This window comes from Heterocephalus glaber, unplaced genomic scaffold (assembly GCF_053883595.1).
Source record: "Heterocephalus glaber isolate CG9 unplaced genomic scaffold, H.glaber_assembly_v1.0 deba00001481, whole genome shotgun sequence".
In the NCBI taxonomy this organism is placed as follows: domain Eukaryota; kingdom Metazoa; phylum Chordata; class Mammalia; order Rodentia; family Bathyergidae; genus Heterocephalus; species Heterocephalus glaber.
In genome coordinates, this window is record NW_028258317.1 from 24,833,540 (window position 1) to 24,858,615 (window position 25,076).

Below are 25,076 nucleotides of genomic sequence, written 5' to 3' on the forward strand. Positions count from 1 at the left end.
ATTATGAGCAAAGTGACAGGACAGTGCTTGGCCCCACCAACCCCAGTAAGGAAACAGATAAATTTGTATAGTTTCTTTAACTTTAGAATTTAAAAAAATTCCTCTGAAAATTATTGCAGAGAAAATTGAAAATAAAGAGATGAAAACCAAAAAGAGAAAGAAAGGCAGTATTACAAACAAGGCTGAAGTGAATGATCTTATCCAAAATTTTCAGAATAAATTTCTGAAGCTATGATAGGAGTTGGTACACTTATTAGGATTTTTAAGATTGCCATATTGCCCTGCAGTAAATATGTACTAATTTGTCTTTTCCCCAACAATACACAAGATGCTCTGTTTCCTCTACCCTACCATACTGTATATTATAGTTATTGTTTTCCATTTCTGCCCTCATTTTGCAATTCTAATCAAAAAATGAGATTAAATATCTTTCATATTGTTAGCATTTCTTCTTTATGGTGTCAATTTGTGTCTGTTTATTTCTCAGTTGTGTGGTTCTTTTTCTCCTGATTAGATTTGCCCTTTTTAAAGCATACTGTCCTGACATCAGCCCCTACTGGAACAGTCAGACAATTTGCGTTGACTGGAAAATTCTGCATCTCTTTCTCCCTCTCTTTCATGCTAAGTTACATCCCTAACCCCTCTTGGCCTGTTCTTTCTTCATGCATGGCAAACACTTGGCAAGACTGCAGCCATAAATTACTGAAGGGACTACTGTCTCTACTGTCATCCCAGTAGAGTTATTGGAGAGACCAGGCAAAGCCATCATTGGCAAAAGTCGTGAAAGAAACCAAGTGTATATTTTCTGTATAGTAGCTTGCGTGTCCCAACTCCTTAACTTATGGAACAACTCTAAATACTGGATGCACCAGATGCTCTGTTTTATCATAAGACTCTCTTTTGTAAATTGTTTTGAGCCCTGCTCAAATTGGATCAGTCTTGAATCTCGACAGTGTAGCAGTAGTATTAGCAGGAGAGGTCCCCCAAGGGCTGAACGAGGTACAGTTCATCCTCTTTTATGCATTTGTTTAGTCCTGGTCACTATGTTAATTCTTGCTTGAAAGTAGATGATCCTGAAATGGAATAAAGAAAAATTCATTTAGCTAAGTGGTGAATTAAGACAGATCAAGGGCCATACAAGAAAAGTTTAGTAAGGTAGGCTGTGGTGGTGCACATCTGTAATCCTGTACTCTGGGAGGCTGAGGCAGGAGGATGGCAAGTTCATTCCCAGCCTGGGGAACTGAACAATTTAGGAAGACCCTGTCTCAAAATTTAAAAAAAAAAAAAAAAAGGAGGGGGATGGGCTGGAGATGTAGCTCACCGTGAATGCCCTGGATTCAAGTCCCCAGTATCACAAAAAAGTAAAACTATAAATGTTAAGTAAGATAAAAGATATTATATTATCACGTATTATTAGAATGGTTAGTTTACTCAACTGACCCAAAGTAGTTTTCTGACTGAAAAATCCAATTAAAATTCTTCTATAATGTGACTACAGGTATTCATTTTAAGAGAAAGAGAGCCGGGGATTTAGCTCAGTGGTTTCACCGCCTGCTGTGCAAGCACAAGGACCCAAGTTCGATCCCCGGTACCAAAAAAATAAGAGAGAGAGAGGAAAGAGACTGATATTTTCTCTAACATTTTCCATGCCTTTAAATGCAGGAAATCAAACAATATATACCAGGCATGGTAAACGCTCTGTATTAGAATCAGAGGTTCCTAAGAGTTAAATGGGAGCTTGGGCCGGGTATTTAGCTCAGTGGTTCCGCCACCTGCCTTGCGAAGCGAAAGGACCCAAGTTCGATTCCCGGTACTGAAAAAAAAAAGAGTTAAATGGGAGCTTAATGATCATCTAATTTAACCATCCTTGCAGATTTCACTACAGATCTTCACTTTTGAGGGGGGCAGTACTGGGCATTGAATCTAGGAAGCACTGAGTTACATCCGCAGCCCAGCAGGGTCTCCCTAAATTGAACTTTTGATCCTCCTGCCTCAGTCTCCTGAGTAGCTATGATTACAGAGGGCTGTGCCTCCGTGCCTAGCTGGATCTTCATTCTTGAAGTAATGACGTATTATTCTTGGAACTGCATTATTTCAAACAAAACAAGCTGACAGACAAATGGGTCAGAATGGCAATCTTTTTCTCTGGGCAGGAGGTAGAAAAAGGAAGGATTCTGACTCTGTGAAGCTTATATAATAAGCTCTTTGAATGTGGTGAACTTTTATAGAATAAAGAACCTTGGAAGCCAAAGGAGTAAGTCTTGAAATGTTACATTTTGCAACATTCTCATTCACCATTGTCTAGCCATTGTCTTGGTGACCTTCAAAGGTAGAGCAAAGCCAATATAAAATGGCCAAAAGAAGGAGAAAGAGAGAGTAGATGGTGGAGAGGAAATCTTATTCCTTTTAACCTGTCTTTAAGACTTTCTAACAGAAGTCATGGGGTCACCCAGGCAATGGTGAATGTGGCTGAAGTTTCCAGGTCAAGCTTTAGAGACAGGGAACATTACCTAAGCCACCTATTAGCCTTGCAACTGAGGGTAGGACTGATTCCAGGATAACACAATCATCCTTACAGAAGAAGATGAAGGAGGAAAGGGAGGAGATTTGGGGAGGGAAATGGAATTTTAATTCTAAAAGTATACCTTATTTCCTCTGGGTAGCTTTATGAATTTCAGAAAGTAGAAGAAACATCTTTTGATTTCCACTTGCACAATCTTCCAGGCACAGTAACTGTATTTCTTATCCTTTAGGTAATTTTCTATTCTTTGGAAATATCCTCTCAATGCTAGTTTGCTCTGCTGGACGACCTGAACTCCTGAGTGTTCCAATTCATGTGTTTTCATTTCTTGCATACCTTTGTTTTCTTTCTTCTCTTCCTTCAAGCATTGTTCCAGGTATTCCCTTTGCTCAGCAAGTTCACTTTTGATTTGTGTCAGGTATTCCTCTTTCCAAGTGGAGTCGGAGGTGTGTCGGCTGAAGATGTTGAAGGCCTGTATGATAATATCATAGAAGACTTCCTTGATGTCCCTTTCCACATGCTGAGAGTATGAGAGGATATTTTGGGGCAATCCAAAAGCTTTGATCTCTCTTAGACATCTCAGAGGAAGTGGATTGCTCACACTGCTCAGAAGTCTCACATTCTCCTTGGTGACTGTACTCAAGCGAACATTCTGTAAGGTACAGTCCTGAGATTGGATGTGTCTAATGAACAGACCCACAAAGTACACAAGCCTTAAGTATTTTGGAATCATATCAGCCTGGGTTCTCATATTTTTTGTGTGTGCAAAAAAATTTTGCACCACCCAAGGTTGACAGTTATGCTTTACATCCTCTTTCATGTGACTTTATATACCTGAAATTCTTCAGTGGGAGGAGTTTTCTCATTCAGTTTTTTTACAGTTCTCATGCTTACAGCTCCTTTTCTTTGTCTCTGAGGCTTTTTAAACTCTCAGTGATTGCCCTGACTTCGGATATGTTATCTCATTTTGTTTTGTTTTTAAATGCACAAAGCATTACTATTGCATTACCTTAGGTACCTTGATGACCCATTCCAGCACTAAAGAATCATATAGCATAATAATACCAAAGGCTGGGAATATAGCTTGGGAAAAATCGCCCAACTCTATTACGTAAAAGAACAGTCCTTCAGGAAAAGATACATATGTGTGTGTGTGTGTGTATGTGTGTGTGTGTATATATATATATGTGTGTGTGTGTGTGTGTGTGTGTGTGTATTTTGTTTGTTTGGTTTTTTGGTACCAGGCATTGAACTCGGGACCTTGCACTTGTGAGGCAGGTGCCAAGGAAAATATATTTTTGTACTTAACCCTATAGGCAAACTTCCTGTCTCACTGAGTTAATTACAGACATGGCAATTATTGATAACTAGGTCACTAGAGATTAACAGAGTTTAGGTTTTTCCAATCTTGATAAATTAAGCTTTTGTATTTGGATATTTTCTTTTTTATTTGATTTTTTTTTTTTTTTAAGGTCTCAAAAAGGATAAAGAACAGGCTGGGCATGGTGGTGCACACCTGTAATCTCAGCACTCAGGAGGCTGAGCCAAGAGGATAACCATGAGTTCAAGGCCAGCCTGGACTGCATAGCAAGACCTTGTCTCAAAAAAAAAAAAAGAAAAAGAAAAAGATGAAGAACAGAGTTGTTCAGTTCAGCATGACCCTTATCAGACAGAGTGCTAAGCTGGCTCTTGATTTTCTGTTAGCATTGGATATTCCACAACTCTCCTTTCCTTTAGTTAAATACATTTCTGGTTTACATTTCATGTGTTTTTGATGTCTTTTTTAGGAGTTCTCCAATGGGTTGTATATTTGAAAATGTTTTTCTGCTTCATTAACTTCTTTATTATAGTATCATACATTTTCTCTTCTTTGAGATATAGTTTAGACTGCATTTTAAAAACTTTTGTTAGTTACCTTTCTTTCTTACTTGGTGGTGTAAGACTCCATGAAGTCTTGTTTGTTCTGGTGTTTGTCAGCAAGGGAAACTTATGAACAAGAGCCCACACATTTTACCCATGCTAATTCATACCTAGGTCAGTGTGACTGTGGTAATGGTGCTATCCACATTTATGGCTTTTACTTTGGCCAAATAACTTTCTTCTAGTTTCTACCTAGTTATAGTCAAGAAAAATGGACTACTTTCTTGAGGAATGTAAAATAGGATATCATTAAAGGAGGCTAACTTATTTTAATATTTTAAAAAAAGATAAATACATTAATTTTTAATGAAGTCACTGAAAAACTGGTAAGCAGCCACAGTTCCACAATGACAGATTCAAAATTGGGCTTAAAATTTTTTGTCTAAATCATTTGACTGCATCAAAAGCTAATTGTGGATTTCTTAAATTCTTGACTTTTTTTTTTGGTACCAGGGATCAAACTTGGGACACTTGTGAGGCAGGCGATGGCACTACTGAGCTAAATCCCCAGCCCAATTGGCTTTTTGAGCTGGTTTCTTTTGAAAAGAAAATGTACTGCATTTATTTCTCTATATGTTCAATCTATATAAATTCTGAATTCCCAGACAGATTACCTGAGGTGACTGATTTTGAGAAAGAATTGAGAAAACAGGCCCTTTTATATCAGATTGTAAGTTGACTCAACTTTCATAGATGGAAAAATTGTAATATAGATCAAAAGCTTTAAAAATGTGTATATATATATATATATATATATATATATATATGTATGACTTAGCAATTTTCCCTCTAGGAATGTGTCCCCTAGAGCTAGTGATCCTGTCCTTAACTAGGCTTGGATGTCAAGAAGTTCGTCACAGCAAAAAGTGGAAAACAATTTAAATGTTTAGTTATAAGTACAGTACTCAGTTAAGTAAGCCATCTGCACATGCATTAAAAATTATGTGTGGGAATATATTTGGCCACCTGGTGGATACACTTAAAGCTTAACAACAAGTTTCTTTGATAGTATATAGAATCTGATGCTATTTTTGTTAAATATGGATATGTAGATATATGTACAGAAAAAACCTTGAAGTAATATGTGCTAAAAATTTTTAAAGTCACTATCTGACTAGAAGAAGAATAAGTGATTTACAGTCTTATATTTCTGTTTACCTAGATTTTTAAAGTTTTCTGTGGTCAGCAAGTATTTTTTATTTAATAAAATAAGGCTGTCTTTTAAAAGAAGATATGTTATAAAAGAAAAATTATGGGGCCGGGGATTTAACTCAGTGGCTTTGCTGCCTGCTACACAAGCGCAAGGACCCGAGTTTGATCCCCGGTACCAAAAAATAAAAAAATAAACAAACAAACAAATAAAAGAAAAATTATTATAGATCAAAAAACAGAGCTGGGCATGGTGGTACATGCCTGTAATCCCAGAACTTGGGAGGCTGAGGCAGTAATATTGCTGCGAGTTGGAAGCCAACCTGGACTACGTAGTGAGTTGGGTTTTTTTTGGTAGCGGGGATCAAACTCAACTTTGCGGTTGCAAGGCAGGCACTGGAACCACTGAGCTAAATCCCCGGCCTGCTACATAGTGAGTTTAAGGCCAACCTGAACTATATAGCAAGACCCTGTCTCAAAAATAAATAAATAAAAAGGGAATCAATACTCTTTTCTTTTTTAAACATGTCCATTCTGGAATACTTCAAAGGAAATATCAATTTCCCCTAAGGTTCAGTTCCAGTTCAGTTGATATGAACAACATAATTGTGTGGGAGTTCAATGTACTGTTCTTGCAGCTTTCCATTAAAAAAAAAAGTTTATGTATATAGCCTACATTTATGATCACACACACACAAACACACACTGTCAACCTCCACACAGATCCTATGAAATGCAAAGCACCTCTAAGATCCATAACTTCTTACACAGCTTGTGTAACTTCTACCTAAAATTTCTTGAAATATCCCAGTTAGAACCACTTGTTCTTTTGGGCATTTGGAGTGCCTTGTCTTCCTTCACTACAGGTTTTTGAAATGGATAATTGCGCAAATGTTGACTTCCCAAGTACTCACCTTGTACCTCAGCTGGCTCGTGTACTGGCAAGTGTACATGCCCTTATTTGAAACAGTGCAGCAGTACTAACCAACTGAACAGGTTGTTCAGTTGCCTGACTATGATAAGAAGTTTGCTTGTAGGTAGTGGAAGTGGCAATAAATTTGCTGTCAACCATCTTGAACTTCCTTATGGTTTCTGTTATGCATGAATTTGTCATTTTAGCCCTTTTCCCCTAAATTTCCTCCCATTGTCATTCCATATTATATATATACTATTCAACAATTAATTTAAAGCCATTACCACATGTAAATCATGGCCCAGGTCCTGTAGAAGGAGCAGTAAGGTGTAATGCATGATCTCAAGGAGCTCACAGTTGAAGAAGCAGGCATGTTCAGAGTGTTTTAAGAGGAATAACGTTAGGGTTTTCCTGTAGCATTGACCTCATTCTTGACCTCACTTCTCTTGTGTGTAAATGTTAATTGGTGCTGATATTGACAGTTTTCTTGACAAAGAAGGAAAGGTGTCTGCCTGCATATCTGTTCCTCTCTTTGCCATTAGAATTGCCTGATTTAGCAAATAAACACACAGAGAACTCATGGAATATTTGAGACATACCTGCACTACAAAAAAAAAAATCATTCATCATTTATCCAACTTTCAAATTCAGCGCTTCTGGTGATCTCTCTGAGCAAAGTTCAAAAATGACACTCCCTGGGGCCAGGGATTTAACTCAGTGGTTTCGCCACCTGCTGTGCAAGCGCAGGGACCCAAGTTCGATCCCCGGTACCAAAAAAAAACAAAAATGACACTCCCTCTGCAGGAAGCCTTTCCTCAGATATCTTTCCATCTCCTGCAAAGCTGCATTCTATTTCATTTCTCTATGGGGGCTTTACCTATGCACCTATCCTAACAACAATGTGTACTCCAGAAAGGGCACATAGACATGCAGATATCCTCACCTATGCTTGCTAATTTGTTCAGTTAGAAGCATTATCAGATGATTAATCACTTGGTTGCGCCTGTGTTTTGTAAAAGCCCTGTTAACTGAACATATCTCAAAATACAATCAGAAAACTGAAAAGAATGACAGTGTAAGGAAACATTATCTCTAAGTATGTCTGTCATGTCTACCCAGTCTGTCATAAAAAGGATATATATTGGTATACTAGCTTTGTTTCTGCTATTTGCTCTTATTTCACTCGCCTGCCTGGGGGTAGTTTGTATGTAGTCTGGCTATCCTTAGAGGGAAAGCTCATTAGCATAAGCTGCCCACATAGGACTGTGAAGTCCATATGAATATAAGGCTAAGAGTAAAGGCAAGATGCAGTTTGTTTGGCAAAATGGAGAAATGAGGCATTTCAGTCTAGATGAGATAACTTTGATTCAGCTCAGGAACCTGGCATCTGCTGTTAAGATTTATTGCTTCCCGTGAAAATATAGGTGAGGAGTGAGACTAACATGTTGATCATCCTTGTTACTCAGTACCTGTGCATGAGTCATTGTGAGATCAGCGGTGACTGAGCACGGGAGAGCCCACGGATGGGGAGCTTGTGTTCAGACGAGGCAGTACTTCCCACAAGGCATGAAGTCAGTGGTCACCACAAAATCATATATAGCTGTTTAGCCTGGATCAATCCTGCAAATCCTGTCAACTATTGTCACTGCCTTCCCTTTGGGGCCAGCTTCTCACATGGTCCTCTCATCCCTTTCTTGGTTGTACTCTTAATGTCATACCTGATGGAGAGGTTCATGATGACTATACAAGCAATACATGCATACATCCCTGGTGAAAATTCAAGCTGTTTAGCAGCTCAGGCTCATGTCGTGCTCCTCTCCTTCCTGGCTGTGGCTGCAGTTACCAGTGTAGTATGTGGCTTTGTTTATGTCTATGTCTTTTCCTACTAAGTTCCATGAAGGCAGGTGCAGCAGCTGGTTTATTTGTTGCTCCCTCCAAAATGCCCAGCAGGACCTACAGAGGTTGGGTGTCCAGTATCTCTCTTGTGGGTGGGAATGGGAGAATCATATATGTATTTTTTCTTTTTGGTACCGGGGATATAACTCAGGACCTTTCACTTGCAAGGCAGGCTTGGTGCTACTGAGCTAAATCCCCAGCCCTCATATATGTATTTTAAATTGAAACACAATTATAAAAATTATAATATGCTTTGAAGATTAATCCTGTAAGTATATCTCTGTGACTATATATATATATATATATATATATATATATATTTAAAATCTACACTAAAAGTCCTTTATAGAGATGAGGCCCAGCAAACATGGCCTACAAGACTTGGTCTATGATAGATCCAGATACTTAGGGTAGCACCTGGTACATAATAGGTGCTCAGTTATTATTTATTGGATGACTGAATGAAAATAATGAAGTCATGTCTTGAGGACAGAGAGGTTAGTGCTTGGTTTAGTTCTTTTTGTGTAGAGATATAGGGGGAATGCAGTCAGGTGTTGGGGCAGTTGGAGGAGTTCAAAGAATGACAGATGGCAACTCCAGTGTCCCTTTAATAGCCTCTCCTACTCCTGAGGCTTCCTAAGGCCGGTTCAGTCATGGACATTTTTGTAGTTCTACTCTAATGATATCATACAGTTTTGTGTTTGGTTGATTCATGTATCTTCCCCTCCAGCCTGGAAAGGTAACTTACTTGATTCTGTTTCCAGGGCAGCTCTTACATAAAGGCATGAAATGTTCATTGAATTAGAAACTGCTGTGTGATTTCTTGTGGTTCTAAAATCTTCCTGGATATTAACCTGTGTGGAGAAACTGCTGAGAGGTTTTAAGACCCCTCATATCACAACTTCTTTGGACTAGATGTTTCCAATGGCTGTTATTTTATCATGTTACCATTAAGGAGGCTTTGGACAAACTAATACCCCATTCTCTTTAATAGCCCACCTGAAGACCATGCACAGTGCAGCTTCCCCTATAGGAATAATTTGAACTGTTGGAAAATGATCCCTGATTAAAGATATTTACTATGATGAATAAGTATTTAAATACATAAATATACATCATTAGTAAAACCTACTCTCTAGTTTGGAATTTTCAGTATAGCTTCCATCCATATCCTCATTTAACCACATGCTTTACCATGGGCTTCTCTAGGTCCTTTTGAACCCTAATGGGGTTTTCAATTCTGGGCTGGTAGTAGGAGTTTCAGATGGTGGCAGATGCGAGATGTCACCTACCAGAATAATCCTTCCTCTTATCCACTGAGTAGATGTGGATTTCTTCCCAGACCACATCCAAGAGTGCCTGCAATTGGGAAAAAATGCCCCAGATGGAGTGGGTGGTGGACAGAAATGTATCTCGTCTTGGATAGATATTGAAGAAGTTGGTGGTGCCAAGATGAGCATGGGGGAGAAGTGTCCTCTCTGAATTACTGTCAGCTCGCAAGAGGTCATCATGGTTCTTGACATTTATGAAGACATTTATTAAGTAGGCTTTCCTTAAACTGGCAGAAGACTTGCATGCTGCACATTGTAGAACTTCTTTAGTATCTGAGCAATCTCTGGCATTGAGAATGTTGTCTGGGAATAATCTAGACCTAGGAGGGGTGGGAAGGGGTCTCTCTTCTTGGCAACAGCTCTGTTCCAAGGTACCCTGTGAAGTCCAGATACTAAATCTGAGAATAAGAGTTTGGAGGGCATTTAGACATAAATGATTGAGGTCAGAGGGGTAAAGTAACTTGCTTATGGTCACATTGCTTACTGGGGACAAAGTTAGACTGAGATCCAGGTCACCTTGATGCTTCAAGTGGAGAACTTCCTTCCGCCACCTCCACCCAGAGGAGCAGCCCTCTTTGCTAAAAGAACAGGGCTTGTGGAAGCTCTAGGTCATTCCTGCTTGGGGGCCCCACAGGGAAGCCATAACTCAAGCTCTTTCTCATATTTCTCAAGGGCTTCTCAACTCTAGGAAGGAGGGACCTTGAGTTAAGACTGCACCCCTAATATTTCTACAAATTTATTTATATAGAATTATACAAATAAGGATTCCATTTTTCCCAGACTCCTAAGTCAGATCAGATCTAAAGTCATTGCTCTAGAGAAATGGCTTAGAATGGGTTTCATGAGAGATGTTAGGCTTTCTCCCATATCTGAAATTAATTTATTTATGTGCTCATTTACTTATTTTTGTTCTGTACTGTATTTAATAGTATCATTCACCAAATGCATCAAATTGTGCTTATAGTTGTATCATTGCACATACTCTGTGTTGAGTGGGTAGCATATATTCAATAAATATTTAGTGAATGAATGGATACATTTCAATATTTTAACTTTTGAGTATATCTTAATTTTAATTGGATTCCCTATCAGTTCAACAATTCTATGTTTTTATTTTTAATTAATTAATTAATTTTTTTGGTACTGGGGAGCAAACTAATTCTGTTTTTTTAAAACTGTGTAACTTAGAGCAAACTTTCTGCACCCCATGTGTAAATAGGGATAACATAGAGTACCTACCCCAAAACTTATTTGTGGAGATCTAAATGCTGGCAAGAGAGCTTGGTACATAATCAATGGTCAGGAAATGATAGCTGTTATTATCATTGCCATATTCCTTATTATCAGTTGTCTGCAGTTTTGGACACAATGTTGAATTCCAGGAATAGAAGACCAGACAAGACAGATGTAGTCCCTTGAAGAGGTTCCTGGCAGCAGTGGTATTTTGAGCTGAGTCTTAAAAGGCAAGAGCTGATCAGTTTGCATTAGGACAGTGCTGGTAGGGATGGAAAAGAAGGAATTATTTGGGAGGTAAGATTGGTGAGTGTTGGGAGATTTAGAATGGAAGTAGGGTGAGAAAGAAGGCAAGGAAAAAGTAGGGAGAAGCCCAGTTTTCTATCTGGGTGTATGGTTGTGTCACTCACCAAGAGATTGCACATGACAGAGGGAACAGGCCTCGGGAAGCACCTGGTAAGCGCTGTTATAGACATATTCCTTTGAGTGTCCATTGGATAGCCAAGTGGAAATGTGTGTCAGGCAGTTGGATATGTGGGTCTAGACTAGACTAGGACAAGAGCCTAATACAGATAGAAGTTTTGAAAGAATCCACAAAAGTTGTAGTTGATAAATTAGGCCAGGAAAATCAGCGGATCTGTAGGGAGAATATAGAAGGAATGAAAAGAAGTGGGCCAATGCCAGAACCTTAAGAATCTGCTATGTTTAAAGAGAGGGATAGAAGAGAAACCTGAAGAGGATGGTCCCAGGAGTGTGAGGAGAGTGGAGAGGGAGTATTTCAGCTGCTTTATTTGGCTCTGCCTCTTTGCCCAGATGACTGCAGATTTCCTTCAACACACACTTTATAGCAGCCATTCCCAATGAAGCTCTCTTTGCCATTGTTGATCTATGCCTGACACCATCTTATAGGTGAGATACTTGAAGTTCAGAAAGTGGAATTAGTTCATTGTAGTCTAATTTCAAATTCTTTGAGGTATGCCAACATATGCTTTTCATGAAGCATATCTTATTGTCAGACATGTCTTTGAACCTTTGGCAGATGCCAACTGGATTGAAAGTTGATTTCGTTGTTTCACCTGTGCCACTTGGGGCTATAGGAGTTGGAGGATGTTACTAATTATCTAGGGTTGGAATAAACCACCACAAAATGTGTAGATTAAAACAAATCGAAATTTATTCTCTCCTATTTCTGGAGTCTAGAAGTCCAAAATCCAAGTATGACCAGGGGCATTCCCCTCCCAAAGCTCTAGAACAAAATTCTTCTCTGCTCCTTCCAGCTTCTGGCAATGGCTGACAACCCTTAGTTTTTAGCATCATCTCTGTTCCTATAGCTGCATGACATTCATGTATCTGTGTGTTCTTTACCATGTTTTTTCATGTGGCCTGCTTTTAAGGACACTATTCACTGAATTTAGTGCCCACCTGAATCTGGTGTGGTCTATGACCTCATTCGAACATCATTAAAGGTCTGGAAAGACCTTTTCCAAATAAGGTCACATTATAGGTACTGGGAGTTAGGACTTAAACATTTCTTTTGGAATGACACAGTTCAGTCCATGACAGGGAATATGGTTCAGGGAGCCCTAATGGGAATCAAATCTTCAACACAATGGAAAGAGTGGTTTAGAGGCAGACAATGAACTAGTCTGGACTTAAGCATAGGACTTTGTTAGAGAGAAATGTGTTATATAAGGAGCTAACATTAAAGTTAGTTTCTTAAATCTGGCAACATGATCAGCTGGACATTGTCTTTAAGTATTCTTTTTGTAATAATTTGCATAGTTATTAATAACAATAAAAGATACTTTTTATTTAGCAATTACTCAAGACCAGTCTTTTACATGTATTTAAAAAATTCTTACAGCCACTATACAATGTAGATATTATTGTCCTTAATTTAAGGAGGAGGAAATGAAAGCTTAGAAAAATTAAGGAAATTACCCAAAGGTCAAGGGGATGGAAATCCACAGAACTAGGATTCAAAACCCGAGTCTGTATAAGACTACATTATCTTTTTACAAGAACTGAAGTGATAAAGCATTTCTTGTAAAATCCACTGTGTATATCTATGCATTAATACTTTATTTCATTCCTATAAAGCTTCAAACCCGCTTATAGAAATACATAAAGGAAATAAAAAGTAATTAAAGAACTTAGAATCAAAGGAAAAAGAGAGAAAACAAGATGAAGTACAATTAGAACCTAAGAATTCATTTTGTAATATCCTGTGTCATTATTTCAGAGAGTTGGAAATTTGTCCCTGAGCTTTCCACAAGTAAAGAGAAAATATAATGTTAAAATTTTCACAGTGGCCAAAGGATTTTTTAAAAAAGCAACAAGGCTACATTTTCAGTATAAACTAAGCTTTTCTTGGTACTCAGTTCTGGGTAGAATTTCTCCTACAGGATTTTAAAAGGAGAGTACGGAGGGGTGTCCTGGGCGAAGACCCGGGTGACTTCTTTACTCCAGTAACCACCAGTGCATGGATTTCGGGGTTGATTCTTGGTACTTCCCTCCATGTAGGCTGATGTCTCCTCATCGTTGTGTGGCTCCTAGGCCAGGCACTCTGCAGGGACTCAGTGGTTTTCCTCATGTTGAGCTACAAAGAGGAGTTTAGCAGTTCAGCTGGATTGGGGTAACATTTCTCCATCATCGTCCGAAGTAGGGAAAAGTGTGGTCACACATGTTGGCATTCTCAGTGGCAGTCAGTGTGGAAAGCCTGCCCTGACATTTCCAGAGCCCTTGCCCAGATCCAGTACTGGGTTTCCTTTTTTTTTTCGTATGCAGGGGAACTTTTGGGAAAACAGTTTGTAGGCCCTGTTCTCCTCCATTTAGTTAGAACTGGGAAAGCAAGCTATCTCTTCAGACTGTTCCAGTGCCATAAACAACATGCAGTGCATTCTGGGCTTCCACGTAGCTGTAACATTGATTTACAGTGTGCTACTCTCCAACGGAAGGAGGCAGCCTGTGGTTTTATGCTACATTGAGGTGACTTTCCCCCCGAAAGAGTGTCTTCATAAGTTGGATGGCTTAAAACTCAAAGCCAGGGCCAGGGATTTAGCTCAGTGGTTTCGCTGCCTGTTGTGCAAGTGCAAGGACCCGAGTTCGATCCCCGGTACCAAAAAACTCAAAGCCAGGTTGGCCTATGTTTTCAAATATTATAATTAATTATTGACACAGCCTCTTGGGATCATTGATTTTTATATACTTGAGTATTATTCCTGTAACAGTAAATTCCGTGTGAAAAGGGCCATGTGAATGGCCCCAGAACCACAGCTTTATATTCCTAGGAGAGATGCAGTTAAGAGAGTAGAACTTGAGATGGTCTAGACACATCCCGCCAGGACAGGGCAGTAACACTCATTAACAAATATGGTAATATAGTTTCTTGCGATGGTCCCTGTTACTAGGTCAGCAATGCTGAAAGAGTATACTCCATGTCCCTTTCATCCACCCATCTGTCCATCTCTAAGGACATGATGCCTGCTACAAGGTGAAAAAATGGGGGTAGTTATCATAGAATGTCAAGGATTTCATACAATAAAATTAAAACTACAGGGTTTTGTAAGTGCTCTGAAGGAAATAAACAGGACAAGAGAGTAATTGGTTAGGTAACAGGTTTACTGATACCTGAAGGATGAAAAAGAGTCAGCCATGTGAAGAAGTCAGCCATGGAAGGAGACTATTTTGTGAAAAGAGGACAACAAGTTCAGAGGTGCTGGTGGAAAAGAGCTTGGGATATTTAAACACCAGGAGATAACTTGGGTTGGAGGGAAGGGAATGGAGAGTCTGTTACAAGGATAGTTGAGATTGGGTAGGGCAAGGTGGGCCATGATGGAGTTCTAATTTTTATCCTAAGATCAATGAAAACACATGAAAAAATTTTAAACAAGACAGTGGAGTGATGTGACATGTGCTTTAAAGAAATCACTTTGGGGGCTTAGTTGGAGGACAGTTTTGAGAAGGGGCAAGGATAGAAACAAAGAGGGCAGATATTTCAGCAGGCAGGTGAGAATTGTGGTGAACTAAACAAAGGTGAGAGCAGTGGAGGTAAGACTGATGATTTAAGACATGCTTTTAGTAATAAACTTAGGATATATGGGGTCCAGGTTAACACCTGTGATCGTCAAACATGGTTTTCCAGAAGTGCCATTTGATCATAAGGTTTTTACTAAATTAACATAATTTTTGATAGCCAGTAAGCGATCACATTTGACATTAAATCTTTAGCTAGATGGCACTAAACTAGGTTAGGTCTCTTATACTTTAGATAATAATATTAATAGTTTACTTAACTGGTCTGAGGTTGGGGTTGGGGCTTGAATTTTTCCAGGCTTGGCTTCAGGGTTAAATTTCTCAGTGTCTGCTGATAGTTAGTTCCTACATGCATACAGAATAAGCACATATCCCTGTACATCCTAATATTAAAATAAAATAATGTGTTTCATGGTCTACTTCGATCATAGAGAGTGATCTATAGTCAAATTATAATAGCATATAAATACACAATATAATCATCACTTAAATAAATTTCTTAAGAAAGTGATCCTAATCTGTTATTTATTAAATATAGATGAGAGTCTGTAGCTGACAGTGTCATTTCTCTTCTATTTGATTTTTTTAAAAAGTCAGAAATATCTTAATTCTCAGAAACATCTGTCTGTACTAGCACTCTGATTCAAACTATGCTCCTATGAAACATAGGCATTTAATAGTGTGGAACAAGGTGGTCTTGTCACTGAAGTCAAGCAATGCCAGCTTTTCTTGGGTCACAGGAAAATTAAATACATAAAATGAAGTTTCTATATTTTAAAAGAACTTTTAATATTTTTCTTACACTTTTGACATCTCTGATGGCTTACCTAGAGTATAATCTAGTCTACAATGATTATTTTATTTATTTTTTCCTCCGTTAAGTTAATTGGTACATTTTATGTATAAAATACATTTACATACATCATTGGGCTCTTGTACCATTACATGAGTATCTTGGTTCTTATTTTTTTTCCCCTTCCCCTGCCCTCCCTTCACCTCCTCCACCCTTCCCTATTTGCAAAGATTTGTTTCCATTTTTTTCCTTTTCTCCTATTTTTTCCCTTCTTTCCTTTCCCTACCTCTCCCACTTCCCGTGCTCCTTTAGACCTTTACTTCCTATTACACAATATCAATTATACATTTTTAAAATTAAAATATCAAGACATTACCACAGATTTTACAGAATTTAAAAGGATATAGAAAGCATATTTCAAAAATCTGTTTTGAAATAAATTTGACAACTTCTAAGAAGTACCTTGGAAGACAAATTAATGAAACTAACTCTGGAGGAAATATAAAACCCGAATAGCACCTATTAAAGAAAGTACATTCCTAGCTTGAAAACCTACCTATATGACAACAGCAGGCTCATATACATTTCAAGTGATAAACCATATCAAACAATTAAAGCAGAAAAAAGAAGGAACACTTCTCCCCTCATTTTAGGAACTCAACATTGCGCCAATCCTAAAACTGGACAAAGACAACAGAAGGAAAAAGTATGAACATAGATAGAAATTTGTTTAACAAAACAAACCATTAGAAGTCAGATCTAGCAGGATGTAGAAAGTGGTTTTGTTATAGGGATGGCAGTGTTGGTTCAGCATTGGAAGATCCACCCCCAAAAGTCATCATTTTAACAGAGGAAAGGAAAAAGCCATATGATCCTGTCACTAGTTGGAGAAAAAGTATCGGACTAAATTCTACAGCTGTTCATGGTAAAAGCTATCAGGAGACTAGAAGTAGAACAGAACCTTCTCAACAGATTAAAGACATGTACTCCATACTTCCAGTGAGAATGCCTTATATGAATGGAGAAAATACAATGCTTTCTCCTTAAGGTGGGGAACAAGGGGAGATTTGCTTACTCTTTATCTGTCCATTAAACTTTGAAACCTAGGCCCAACCAAAATAGTCTGGGAATAAAATGACACAATTAGGATAGGATTGGCAAGGTAGAAGCAAAATCTTTATATGTAGATGAAATGATCATCTACAGAGAAAATACTAAGAAATCTCTAGGAGCCCCTAGAACTTCTACTTGAATTTAGCAGGATTAGAAAACACAAGGTATATATAAAAATTCAGGTCTGTGTATACTTGCTATAAATGAAGAATTAGATATTGAAATTTAAAAGTTATGTAGGAGTACAAAGGACTTAGAAAAGTTAAAAACAAAAACAAAAACAGTGTTGGAAGAGGTTTAGTACCTAATTTTAAGACTTCTTCTAAAGCTACAGTAATCAAGGCAGTGTTGGTGTAAGGAAAGACATATAGATCATTGGAATAAAACAGAGAATCTAGAACTAGAACCACACATATATGGTCCACTGAATTTTGAAAGATTATTTAACATTAGCATTTTATAGAATATAAACTCAATTCAAGAGCCGAGGAAGAGATAGTGTTTTCAGCAAACAGCACTAGAGCACCTGGTATCCGTATATAAAAATTTAACCTCAACCCTTTTTTTCCATACATGAAAATAACTTGAAGGGATCTATGAACCTAAATAAGAAAGCCTAAAAGTATAAAACTTTAAGAAGAAATTATAAGGGAAAATATTTATGAATTCAGGGTAGGCAAGAACTACCTAGGATACCAAAAACATGATGTATAAAAGAAAAAAATTGATAAATGAGATTCCATCAAAATTTAGAACTTTAAATGACATCATTAAAATGAAAAGTAGTCCTTAAACAGACCATATTTACAATGCATATAACCTATGAGCAGAATATATAAAGAATTCTTAGAGCTCATTAATAGACAACCCAATTAAAATGTAGACATAAGAAGATGATAAATAGCCAGTGTAGCACAAGGAATGGTGTGGAACTCTAGAATCAGAAAAATACTAATCAGTACAATAATAAGATTGAATTGTACACTCATTAGCGAGATGAAGTCAAAAGTTTTAAAAGCCTTGTCATGACTTTTTCTTTTTGTTGGATTCTCCCCCTTTGGGTTTAATTTGTCACGCCCAGTGGATTCATTCTGCTGGGTTTCCTGGGGTTGTGATCCTCATTGTCTTTTCCTAGGGTATTGTCTAAAATTTTTTGGAGTGCTGGTTTGGTATTCATGAAGTTCCTAAGGTGGTCTTTATCATGAAAGTATCTTATTTCTCCATCAATTTTGAAAGATAGTTTTGCAAGGTACATCAATCTGGGTTGGAGGCTGTTTTCCCTTAGGGCTTGAAACATATCACTCCAAGCTCTTCTTGCCTTGAGGGTTTGCATTGAGAAGTCTGCTGTGATTCTGATGGGCTTTCCTTTGTATGTGATTTGTTTCTTTTCTCTGACTGCTTGTAGAATTTTGTTCTTCTGTTGGATTTCTGGAATCCTAACTATTATATGCCTATGTGTAGATTTTTTTTGATTAAGGCTAGCTGGAGTCCTATATGCCTCACTTATCTGTATGTCAAGTTCTTTTCCCCTCCTAGGGAAGTTTTCTGCCATCACTTCTGTGAAGAGTTTTTTTATGTCATCTGCACTCTGTCCTGTTTCTTCATTGACTCTAATCAGTCTTATGTTATTCTTCTTTGCATCGTCTAGCAGCTGCTAGATTGATTTCTCATGTTCCCTTACAATTTGAAAGCAATTTTTCTTTTCCTCCTCACTAATTGCAGTCTTATCTTCTGTATGTGAAATTCTATCCTCACATTGGTTCATTGTGCTACGCAGACTTTCGATGGAGTTTTTAATCTCTTGGAAATCTGTTTGTATCTGTTTAATGGATTCCATTTGTTTCCTATGTTGGTATTCCTTCATGTTCCTCAGATCCTCTATTTTTTTTATCTGTGTCCTCTCTAGATTTATTAATCATATCTTGCACCATGAGCAAAATCTTTGCTGTTATCTGAGTAATTATTTCTGATTTCATTTTTCCCAGATCCTCTTTTGTTGCCAGTTCAGAGAGTCCAGTTGGTTGAGTATCAGATTGTTCCATCTCGTTTCCTTTTGGGGTTGCTGTAGGTGATCTGGAAGTCTATTTTTGAGGCTTATTTATGTGTTTTCCCATTTCCAAGGCGGGGGGTGCTTCTGGTGCCCACGCGGCTCACCTTCTCTGCCCTAGGAGCTTGGGATGGCGCTGGGGGAGCTTCCTTCTGGGTCCTGGGACTGGCTGAGTTTCTCTGCCCTAGGAGCCTGGGATGGCAGCAGGGAAGCTTCCTTCCGAGTACTGGGACTGGCTCACCTTCTCTGCCCTAGGAGCCTGGGATGGAGGTGGGGAGCTTCCTTCTGGGTGCTGGGACTGGCTCACCTTCTCTGCCCTAGGAGCCTGGGATGGAGGCTGGGAGCTTCCTTCTGGGTTCTGGGACCGGCTCAGCTTTTCTGCCCTAGGAGCCTGGGATGGAGGCGGGGAGCTTCCTTCCAGGTTCTCTTGCATTTCTTACAATATATTTCATGTATCTATGTCGATTTTTTCCTAGTATAGGAAATTTGGGACCTAAATGGAAAGAAACTAGAGAAAGTGAATAAAATTTAAAGTGAAATTAACACCCAATACCTGTATTGATACCTCTATATTATGTCATTTCAACTTAAAAAATTGTAATTCTATCTAATTTATATTAATATACAAGAAGGTTTTGAAAGTTGCAAATGATATTGATAGGTCTCTCACTACCTCAGCAGCTATTATGTATAGTAGCTGCCCTCTTCCTCTCGTGCCTTGCCCCCCCCGTGTGACGTCATGCCAAGATGGTTGCTCCCACCAAAGAACAAACCCTTCTTCCCAGCATGCACCTGTTCCCGCCTAGAGAGTAACCTAATACTTGCTCACCTCCTATTACCTAGTGACATCACCGGCTCCTCTATTCCCTAGTCATTACCTCACTCAACCCCGCCTCAGCCCCTGTAAACCCCACCCTAGTCTCTATAAAAGACTCTCCCTGCCTGGCCATATTGCTTTTGTCTCTCCTTTGTTCAGAGACAGCCTGGCAGATCTGTTCCCCTAATAAAGCCTTGCTGTGGCCTGGTCTGGTCTTGGTCTTTGGCCTTTTTTTACCTGACAGATATCTGGAAAAAAATGATGAATCAAAGTGAGATCACTTACTATTGGAATACTTTACACTGTTTTTCTGTACTGACACAAGGGGGTAAAATTTAAAAAGTCATTTATTTCCTGCTTTGACTTGTCTTTCAAAAGGTGAATAGTCACATGGAATGACTCAGTTCCTTCACAAACCAAAAGTTGCTCTCCTACCGAGAAATGGAACGCGTGGAAAACAAATTAGTAAATCTTGAAATGTGTGTCCCAGGAAACTAGGAATATTCATTACATTGAACATTGATGTGAATGTCTGAATTACTCATCCTAAAGTGAACAGAGTATTAAATGTGATTACTATTCCAGTTGTTAAAGATCTATGATGTCTTGACACATTTCCTTTTCATGAGTTTTGAGTGAGAACCTGAATTCATATTACTGTGGCTATTATAAAAGTAATTTGTTTACAGGATGACTTGCTTCATGAACCTAAAGGGTTAATAGGCTTGCCTTCTTGGTCATCCTTTAAAGAAGACTTTTAATTGATTATTGACTCATAAGGAGATGGGACTCTGGGCTTCCAGTCTCATTCTCAAGTTACACACGATTTTTCTGCACATCTGTCTTCTCACACATAAAAGAGAGAAATTAGTTGAGAAAGAAGTGCATTTGTCTTTTTAAGTCCTTGGATAAATATTTAAATTGTAAAACTCTAGTACATTATTCTTATTTTAATAAAAGGAGGAAAATAGACCCAAATGATTTTAGAAACTTTTATGCAGTTTAGAATTTAAATTCCTGATTCATTTTTTGCCTGTTTATTGAGTGGTGATTTTTGTATACACAGGTAAATTTAATGCACTTAAAAAATCTTATGTGCCTATCTTGTTCTTTATGCCTTAAAGGTTGTGAAACTGTAATCCACAGCCCTATTTTGACCCTCAGATATGTTTTGCTTGCTCATAGAAAGCATTGATTTTTCTTTTTAGTTGTGAGCGTATAAAGATATACAGATTTTAAGTTAAATATCAATTTCCAGTTACTCTTGAAAAATCTGGGGACCCAGCCATGGATGTTGGGTCTTTATCTTCTCACAGCATCTGCAGCTAGCACTAAAAAACTGCCTCCTGCCAATGGCGCGCAGGGCCGGCGCCATGTCTGTCTCTGTCTCCCTGAGAGCCAAACACACTTGAGTGTGAGACCCCAATTCTACAACCCTGGGTTTTCTAGGTTGGCCTGGATAAGAAAATTTTGAAATTAAGAATGAATAATTTAAGCATTATAAAGTCATTAGGGTCATGAACAAAAATTTATTGTATTGCTATCTTGAACTTTGTTTTAGTAAGAAGTGAGATCTTTTAACCTTTTAAAATTTGTCCACAAGTGCATTTGCAGATTACCAAGACCATGGCAGAACCAGCCCATCCCTCCCTAACACAGAAGCATCACACACTCTAACAACTCCTTTAATTAAAGGTCTAAGCCCATAAGATTACCAAAGATAATTAAACAGTGCTCACCCTTGTACCTTCCAGTAGATTGGGGAGTAGCTTGGCAAAGGCTGCAATTGATATGAAAAGTAGCAACGCATTTTTAAGCACATTTAGCACTGTTGTTACTCAATGAGGCACAAGCTTTCAACATAGCAGACTTTTATCCTCTGTGCTTTTGGAGTGTGAGAACACCGTGAAGGCTACAGGCACAACGAAGGTCTCCTGGACCCACAATCAAGGCCAGGGGTTGGGGGTTAGCAGCAGAAGAGTGACAGTGGAGGGAGAGGGAGCTGGCGGCTGTCATCTGAATAGCATTTTCCCCTTCCATTATCCTGCTATGAAAGGCTCCAGCCATTCATATTCATGGCTTTTATCACTCTGCATAGCATCAAGGCCAGCTCCCTTTGGACATTTCACTTCCTGATCTGTGTTGGAGTTTTATTTTGATTTATTGGGAATTATTGGACTGTTTCAGAGAAAAGATCAGCTAATAGAAATTAGAGCTTGTTGACAGAGAATCTACTGGGAGGAATTTAATACAAGAAGTTAAAATCAGATCTACATAGTAAGTTAACTTCATGCTCACCCATCATTATTTAATTCCATGAATTTCCTACTAATCTAGCTAGGGATGTAGCTTAGTACTGGGCAGTACCCTAAGCATGGGTGAAGCCCTGGGTTTGAGCACCATAGTCAGTCAATCAATCAATCAATTAATTAATCAGTCCTACAACTCTAGTGGTTAGTTTTACAAGTATGAAGATTATTTTTATGATGAAAAGAAAAAATTAGGAAAACATTTTATATTTGAATTAAAAAGTAATATATTTAGTGTAGGAAATGAAAAACTATCAAAATTAAGAAAAGAACAAAGAAGAAATTTAAAATCACCCCCATTTAGAGGTAATTATTATCAGTTTGAGTTTCAGTAAAATATGTAAGTCTGATGTTTAGGGAACTGAGAGAATTCTGGGTACACTATTTCTTTATCTGCTTGTTTGTATGTAATACTAGATCACAAATATTTTCACACTTAAATATTTGATGAAGGCTTTTAAAATGTCTTTATAAAATTTCATTATTTGGATATTCTATGATTTTTACAAAGTTAGGTTTTTTCCAAATTCGAATGATAATGTTGTAATAAAGACATGCATAAACTTTTACATCCAAGCTTTGTGTAAATATGTGATTTTTATTTAGGTAAATTTCTCTGAGTGATTTGTGAGTCCAAGGGTATTTGGGTTTTAAAGTGCCTTCCACAAAGGCTGAAGGAACTGAACCTCTCCACACGATGTGTGACAGCCCCAGAGAGCTATTTTAAGTTTATCTTTCCAGGAAGCTGCTCTGGATATTATTTAGCTGCTTTTTATCCCAAGAAGAAAATTAATCACTTGCTGGGGTTTCTTGGAGTATAGGAAGGGGAAAGTGGAGTGCTTTCAGATAAAGAAAAGTGGGAAACTTGTGGGCCACCCTAAACATCATTTTAATCAACATTTGTTTTAGGTCATAAATGGAAAACCAAACTCTTCAATAAAAAATATAAATGTCTGCTTTGGAATATGCATTTGCATTGAGAACTCTTGGGACAAAGAAAATAAAATGCTTAATAACAACAGCATAATGAAGCCACAGGGGTGCTGAAAGCCTTAATTAACAAATCATTTTAAAGTTCTCCACAAGTCCAAGGAGAGATCAGAATGGATAGATTCCTTTACTAATGAAGACTAAGATGTCTGACTGCCTGGGGTGACATATGTAATTCTGAGCAAAATTTTGAAACACACCCAATTACAGTATTACAGCCAGGCGTGGTGGCATACGCCTGTAGTCCCAGCACTGGGAGGCAGAGGGGCAGGAGGATTGTCACAAGTTCAAGGCAAGCCTGGGCTACACAATGAGTTCAAGGCCAGCCTGAACTATAAACCGAGACCTCAAAAATCTCAAAAATCAAACAAACAAACAAAAAACAGTTCCAGTATTATAAATGGAATGAATCACATATATTGGAGTCCTATTAGTCTATTGAGAAGACTAACCACAGTTAACCATACCCATATCCAAACATTTCAGCAGTAGAAATAAACTTTTAAACATTCCTAGAGGAGCTAAGTTGATATTGTACTGTAAGGATCATTAAAAGTAAAAAAGCAAAATGCTTTGTCCTATCTGTGACAAAATGTAGCAAGTTTTCCAACTGAGTTGTCACATTTATGCATCAGTTTATGCAATAACTTAAATACTTGTGCTTTTACGTGGTTAATCCTGCAGCAGGAACAAGTGGAGATTAAATTTGTTAAGCAAACCACTGTAGCAAAATCAAAATTTTAGCCATGCAAACAGTGTCCCAATTTGCAACAAAAGAGCCATAGGAAGTCAGGCCCTGCACTGACCAATTAACTAGAACTTGAGGCTGTGATCAGCAGAATCATGCTATGTAAATTAGATCAAATTTGTTCAAGTGCTTCCTACCATTGTCTATTGAAAGTTATATTTTCAGCTGGGGATTTAGCTCAGTGGTTCTGCTGCCTGCCTCGCAAGAGCAAGGTCCCGAGTCCGATCCCCCGCACCAAAAATAAAAGTTACATTTTCAGTAGTCTTCTGAGTTTACCAGGTTTCTAACTCCTAATAATAAAATCTGATTTTGCTACAGTGGTTCACTTGGCAAATTTAATCTCCAGTTATTACTGCCCTAGAATTAATCTTATAAAAACAAAAAGACTTAATTGTACAAGTTAACACTAGTGTGACAAACTGAGTTGGAAAACTTGCTACATGAGGGTTTTTGTTTTTTTTTTTTGCTTGTTTTTAGCAATCCTTAATTACTTAGAAAATCTATACATTGGAATAGCATGGAGGGAGGAACTTGTTACATGCCTTGGAAGAAAATCTATGCTAACTATACTAATACGGTGACAGCATGATTGTTTTGTAAGATATGTTTTCACACTGATGTGTTGGGAAATACAGTTTTTATTCCCTGAGTGGAAGAGACTTTCCTGCAAATAAGAAGGGAGTTCTAGGTCTTTTTATTTATGCTACAGTAAAAAGAATTCTTCAAACTTTATATTTCTAAAGTGAAAGTTCAAGATCAAGCTTTTCTTTCTTTTTTTGGTACCGGGGATCGAACTCGGGACCTTGCACTTGCGAGGCAGGTGGCAGAACCACTGAGCTAAATCCCCGGCCCAAGATCAAGCTTTTCTAAGTTTTTTTCTGATGATAGGGATCACACCAATACCACTGAGCCACATCCCCAGCCTTTTGTATTTTCTTTTTACTTTGAGACAGGGCCTACTAAGTTACCCAGGTTGGCCTCAAACTTGTGATCATCCTGTCTCAGCCTCCTCAGGCACTAGGATTACTGTTGTGTGCCACCATGCTCAGCTTCTCCAATACGTTTTTATCAAGCTGTAGCATAACAACAATACTACCGGTAGAAATGTAATTGTGATCCAGTTCTGCTGTCTGATGATGCCAATAACTTTGAGAGACAGGGTGACCAAAGAAAAAAAAGCTTTATTGTTAACAAGATGGAAAATGGGAAGATGGAGGGCTTTCATCCCAAATTCCATCTTGCCAGGAGTCGCAGGCACAAA

The 25,076-nt window shown here is 38.2% G+C and overlaps 2 protein-coding genes across 5 annotated transcripts in view; one reads left to right on the forward strand and one right to left on the reverse strand.

Annotated features, from left to right (window-relative positions):
• The window catches only part of Mob3b (MOB kinase activator 3B), a 198,089-nt gene that overhangs the window by 3,119 nt on the left and 169,894 nt on the right, over positions 1-25,076 (forward strand). The window lies entirely within an intron of this gene.
• On the reverse strand, positions 2,632-3,254 carry Ifnk (interferon kappa). The gene has a single exon (XM_087183558.1). It carries the CDS (start codon positions 3,252-3,254, stop codon positions 2,634-2,636), a length of 621 nt encoding a protein of 206 aa, XP_087039684.1. The 3' UTR covers positions 2,632-2,633.

Bases quoted from the DNA above. Each gene is read 5' to 3' on its own strand.
- Ifnk (XM_087183558.1), bottom strand. From the start codon at position 3,254: ATGATTCCAAAATACTTAAGGCTTGTGTACTTTGTGGGTCTGTTCATT.